Raw genomic sequence first — 6,000 nt, forward strand, 5'->3', positions numbered from 1 at the left:
GTGCTTAAGGCGTTTTATATTGAGAGATTTCTCTGCACGTCTAATCTTTCATAATGTCAGAAACAAAAGTCCTGTATGTATTTTGTATAAGCTCATTATCTCTCTATGTAAATATATAGTATGCAAACATTAGTATTGAATATGAAATTATAATATATATGCTACTTAGTACTTAATTCTATATGAACTGTACATTCACAGTCCATTTCATAAGTCAGACTCTTGCAGATCACCTACAGCGCATCAGGTGTCCTGATGTAAGAACAGGAGTTCCATAAGGAGGAGGGGTTGACAATGGTGACTTCACATTTACTAAAACGGGACTCTTTCTGTGTCAGTTTCACCAGAAACCCCAAAGGCTGAGAACAAAACCATAGGCGCCAATCTGTCCACATTCTAAAGGGAGGAGGAGCCAGATCACCTATGCACCCACCCTAAGAGGTTGTGAAATGGACCCCGGGAAGCACTAGCTCAATACTGGGAAGGATTAGCTCGGCATCCACCTCAGGCTATGGAAGAGAATGTGAGAGGATTTCTTTGAAAGTAGCTGTCTGTATGCTGGACGTTTCCCCTTCTCCCCAAGCAGGGGAGGGTGGGGGGTGCTCCCTCTTTGCTTCATGCCAAATGAGGGGTTGCTTCAAGAGGACCACCTGGGGAGTTTGATACAGCCTGCGGAGTTTCAGGGACAAAGGGACTGGTGTCTGACTTCTTCCTAAAGTCTGAAGACAAACTGTCGATGGCTAGCTCCTTGAGAAGACAGAAGAGGAGAGAAGACTGCGCTCCAAATGGCTGGCACGCCCCAAGTTCCTGGGTTCCCGAAGGCTTGCTGTGCTTCTTGAGAGAGGGAGGCAGGTTTGGCCATTTCAAGAAGGAGTCCAGCCAAAGGGAACACCTGGAGGGAGGAGATGACATCAGTGGCAGGGAGGCTGCTGGAGACCGAGGGGCTGGGGCAGGCACCCTAAGGAACTAGAGACGGCATGGCCCACAGGGGGACGACAGGTGCGAGATCCCCAGTGATGGACGGAGACTCGAGAACCCGTGAGGAAGCGCCTGTGGGACAAGCAGCCATGGCTTCTCCTACTCCCAGGGGACACCGGCGCCAGCTTACAACTCAGCCACTCACGTGAGACTTACCCCCTCTCCTTCCCCTGCGGCCACACGAGAGCAAGCCCGGAACAGCCACGAGTGGGAAGAGGTCCTGTGTGAGAAATCAAAATGACGCTGACCGTGACCCCCGTTCTCCCTCAGATTTCCGGGCCGGGGAAGGGAAGAAGTTTTAAAATTAACTGACATTTGAAGTTTTGATCGATCACTCGATGAGACTTGTTGATAGCCAGAACGAGAGACTATTTCTGAAATGATGATGATGACAACTCTTTGGCCTGTTTGTTACTTTGCAGAGACTGGAAAAGCTGTAAATTTCATCCAGGCACACGGGAGACCAAACCATGACCTCAGGTTTGTCGGGGCATTCACAAAGTTACAAAGTTACTTTCTTTTTACACAAGTCTGGCTTGTTCCAGGAACAGGTTGCCTTTGAAGAGGTGACCAGCCGATCAGGGGTTGGAGAGGTTGGCCAGGTCCTCCAGCCCTCGAGGCTCATTTTCCAGCTGACAGTCTCACCTTGTCAGTGAGGAGTCTTATTGGGGAAAGTCTGGGGTTTTAATGTTTTACAGACTGGACTCTTTTTTTTTTTTTTTTCCAAACCAAAGAAAAACCGCCAATTGTCCTGTTATCTCTTGGAAGAGCTGCGTGAACTGCTGCCGATCTCATGCTGGAAAGGAAGCCTTCAGCTAGGAGGTCCGCAAGCAGCAGGGGTTGAGAGGGATACATCGCGGCTCTCTCTGCCTGCATCTACGGGTCAGCTCGCCTGTTAACAGTCACATTTGCTCCTGAGTATTATAACGTACTGAGCTGATATGCTACAGGATGTCATCAGTTAGGTTAATTTGATGAAAAGTAATACCTTTACATGGAAGAAACTATTACGTAATGCAAAGTAGTCATGAAAATCCCGTACACCACAAAGAGACCGAGTGATTCGCTTGCTGCAAAGTATCTACCAGAGTGGCCAAACTTAAAAATGGCTATTTTTCGTTACAGAAGTGTTTCTCAATTGCTCTCCTTTTCTGTGACGACAGGAGGCTATCAGGAGTGTGCTGCCCGTGAGGTCTGCAGTCTGTTTTTTGACAGCCCGCACTCACTCCCATATCCCTCTGTGTCATGCTTTCTCTGTGTCACAGGGACTGGACTTACGGGAACTACATCTCCCAAACTCCTTTGCCTTCCAGGTTCTGGATGTCATTTCTTTCTGCCAGGGTATTCATGTGAGATTTTTGTAGGTGGGAGGAGAAAGTGGTGTTATTTTTTTCTCTGGCAGCACCTTGCAAAGTGGGTAGGTCCCGGGAGACCTGAAGCTCCGCCCCAGCCTCTAGGTGACCTGTCAGCCGGCGCGTCTCAGTACTCGGCTCAGCTCTGATGAGCAAAGGGGGCGCCCTGCATTCTTCTGACCTGGGTGACGGCAGAGACCTTCTAGTGACTGCTTAGAACTGCTGAACATTAGTGGTAACTTCCCCAAACTCCGGCAGTCCTTCCCATAGTGCCGCAAGCATCCCAGTGCCCTGCACTCAGTTCCTGTTTGCTTGAACAGCCTGCAGTGGGTTCTCTCTTGGTGACTGACCCCTGATGGTCACAGCGCCTACCTAGCTGATATTGTGAAAGAAACGAACATGCCTAATGGGTCTCGTTGAGTTCAAAGTAAGTTTTTAAAGTGATGAATGAGGCCCTGCCTGCCTCTTTAAAAGAAATTCATGCTATGAAGAGAGAAATTTAAGAATCGATCTTGAGAAATATTTATCACTATGTGATTCTGTGGCCCCAAATAATGTGTTAAACCAACATTTTCAAAATATTGAAACGTATTGAATTGCATTGTTTTCAATAAAGGAAACAATAATCTTTCTTTACTGAGAGAAATTAGGACGTTTTTTACTGTTAATAAATAAAATAAAAATATTTTCCAAATATTGTATATTTCATTTATTCAAAAGCATCCTTTTAATTCTGTTTTGTGCATAGTTTCAATGTACGTACTACATTCATGCAGTAGTGCATGTGTATGGTTTAAAAGTAAATACAAAGAATTATGGGGGAGGCACAAGATTTTTACCGCTATGGATACACCATCAAAAAAGTTTAGAGGGGTTGCCTGGCTGGCTCAGTCAGTACAGCATGCGACTCTTGATCTCACAGTCGTGAGTTCAAGCCCCATGTTGGGTATAGGGTTTACTTACATAAATGAATGAATGAATGAATGAATAAATAATAAAGTACTATCATTAAAAAATTAGAAATCAGTGCTTGGGACACACATCTAAAATATCACAACTGATGGAAGCCAGCAGCTACACATATATATTCTCTCAGATATACCCTCTTTCATTAGTCCTGGCTCTTTCCCACCAACAATTTCCCCGGATTCCTGTGTGGCTGACTGGCTTGGCTACCCAGCTCCAGTTGCAAAGTTAAGACTGAACGCTCTGGGTCTGTTCCCACAGTTTCACTGGCCACAGAAAACATCCTAGAATCCCTTCCTCCTTCACAGAGCTTGAAGGAGCAGAACGGTATCCTCACAATGGTTGGGGAATGGAGGTTGGGTCTCTACTTAAAAGCATGGGCACTAGGGTGCCTGTGTGGCCCAGTTGGTTAAGTGGCTGACTCTTGATTTCACCTCAGGTCCCCATCTTGGGGTCATGAGTTCAAGCCCCATGTTGGGCTCCATGCTTAGCATGGAGCCTACTTTTAAAAAAGTATGGGCACTGTCCCACCCCAACACATGCACACACACAAGCTGACTATGCTTACACCATTTGTGTTTCTGCTCAAATGTCACCAAGTCAGTGAAGACATCCCTGAACACATTATAAAGCAGCAGGTCCCAATCCCCTGCCCCAGTTTTACTTTTCTCCATAGCACTCATCACCATTTGGGAAGTTTTGCTTTACCAGATTATTGTCTGTCTTCCCCTTTCTAGAACGGAAACTTCACTGAGTATCAAAGCTTTACCTACTCCGCTTTTGCTTCCTCAGCATTTGAAAGAGTGACTGACTCATGGCAGATGCTCACTAAAAATTCAAAGAATGATAAAATACTCGCTTTTCCCAGCCACCCTTGACCAAAACAGGGGGACATGACCCAGGCCATGCTCATCAGAAGTACTCACCCCAGAATGGGACTCTTAGGAAAATACTTCATCCATTCTGGCACAAGGGAGAGCAGAGAAACCAGCCAAAACCAGTGTCCCGGAGCAGCAGCTTTGGTGCTGGCGCCCAGTCCCTGTCCATGGTCATTGTGTCTGCATTGTGAAGCTGTAGCAATTATGCCTGGTGGTGTTTTCACTGGATCAGATCTGGGGCAGGATAGTGGGTGAGGTTTCTGAGCCTGGTCTCTGGCCTTACTAGGAAATTCTGAAAATTATCCAGCATCTTTTTTTTTTTTTTAATGTTTATTTATTTCTGAGACAGAGAGAGACAGAGCATGAACGGGGGAGCGGCAGAGAGAGAGAGAGAGGGAGACACAAAATCAGAAGCAGGTTCTGGGCTCTGAGCTCTCAGCACAGAGCCCGACGCAGGGCTCGAACTCGCAAACCGTGAGGTCATGACCTGGGCCGAAGTCGGTTGCTCAACCGACTGAGCCACCCAGGCGCCTCACCCAGCATCTTTTTAATAAAAATCCTTTTTCTGCTGTAACTTTAAAAATGATTTAATATGCTTTGGAGTCAGATTGCCTGAGGCCAAATACCGGTTTTCCACAGACCAGTTAATAATGTTGACTAACCCATGGAGCTATTCTGAGATTATTCCCACATTTCTAAGTGGGAAAAATCAGTACTACCTCACAGGATTGTGGCGAAGGTCAAATGGGACATTGCCTGCAAAGTCCTCCGGGACGCAGTTCACACATTTGCAACCCTAGGCTATGTAAGGCCAACAGAAGTGTTCTGTTTGGTAATTTATTGTTTTTAACTTGATTGCTAACGTTGAAAAGTCAGGGCACTGCATAAAAATGCTGGATTTACAACTATTGGAAAATCAGAAGCTCTGGCAACACTGGGTCCACGTGCCGACTTCACACCAATGAGACTGAGCTGAAAGCGTCCAGCTCCTTTGCGGGAAGTAGCCGCCCACCTGGCCTGATTTATTCTTGTGTTACCTGCCTGGTCTCTGCTGTAGGGTTTCGGGGTTGTAGCCCTGTAACTAGGAATAGAAAGATTTTCTAAAGCTGCAAAACTGAGAAGTTTGGCTAAATCGTCTCTACAAACTTTTCCAGACTGATTCGGTGTTTTGTTGCTGCACAGTAATTCCAAAACTTAGAGGAATTATTCCCACACAACAGCCATCTTATCATCTTCAATGATTCTTCAGGTTAACTGGGTTTAGCAGGGCAAATCTCTGCTTCAGCTGACACTGGCAGAAACTGTGGACATCTGGACATTCGAGATGGTTTATTCACATAGTCGGCAATCGGTGCTATCAGACAAGAGCTCACCTGGGTCTATCCCAGTACCCCTCCTTGTGCCATGGGGTTTTCATAGCATGGTAGCTAGACAAAAAGCAGGAAGTGAAAGTTGCCGGTTTTAAGACCTGGTGTTCTACAGAAGTTCCAGAATGTCACTTCTGCTACATTCTATTGGTCAAAGGTAGTCACAAAGCCAGCTCAGATTCAAGAGAGGGAAGGGTACATGGGACAGGAAATAAGCTTCACCTCTTGATGTAGGGAGCAACATATGTATAAAAAGAGAAGACTGCTGGAGGGCCATCTTTGGAGACTAATGGCTACATATACATATACATAAACATTTCATGAGTATTCACCCTTTCCTAGTGTAAGAATGGCCTAGAGAAGAAGAGTCTCTTGGCCATGCAGTAAAAAGGAATTCACAGTTATTGCCCGTATCACAACATATCAAGTTATTGAAGACCTACTTCCAAAACATTCTCC

At 45.9% G+C, this 6,000-nt stretch overlaps 1 protein-coding gene across 2 annotated transcripts in view; it reads left to right on the forward strand.

Moving 5' to 3' along the window:
• UBN2 (ubinuclein 2) overlaps positions 1-3,024 on the forward strand; it is a 91,109-nt gene extending 88,085 nt beyond the window's left edge. For both annotated transcript variants that reach the window (XM_045495829.1, XM_045495835.1), the window contains one exon: positions 339-3,024. Coding sequence is in view for 1 of the 2 variants with exons in the window: in XM_045495835.1 (XP_045351791.1) it covers positions 339-377 (39 nt within the window). In the remaining variant the exon portion in view is untranslated. The remainder of the gene's footprint in view (positions 1-338) is intronic.
• The last annotated feature ends 2,976 nt before the right edge of the window (positions 3,025-6,000 follow it).

The sequence above is a fragment of the Leopardus geoffroyi genome, chromosome A2 (genome assembly GCF_018350155.1).
Source record: "Leopardus geoffroyi isolate Oge1 chromosome A2, O.geoffroyi_Oge1_pat1.0, whole genome shotgun sequence".
NCBI lineage: Eukaryota > Metazoa > Chordata > Mammalia > Carnivora > Felidae > Leopardus > Leopardus geoffroyi.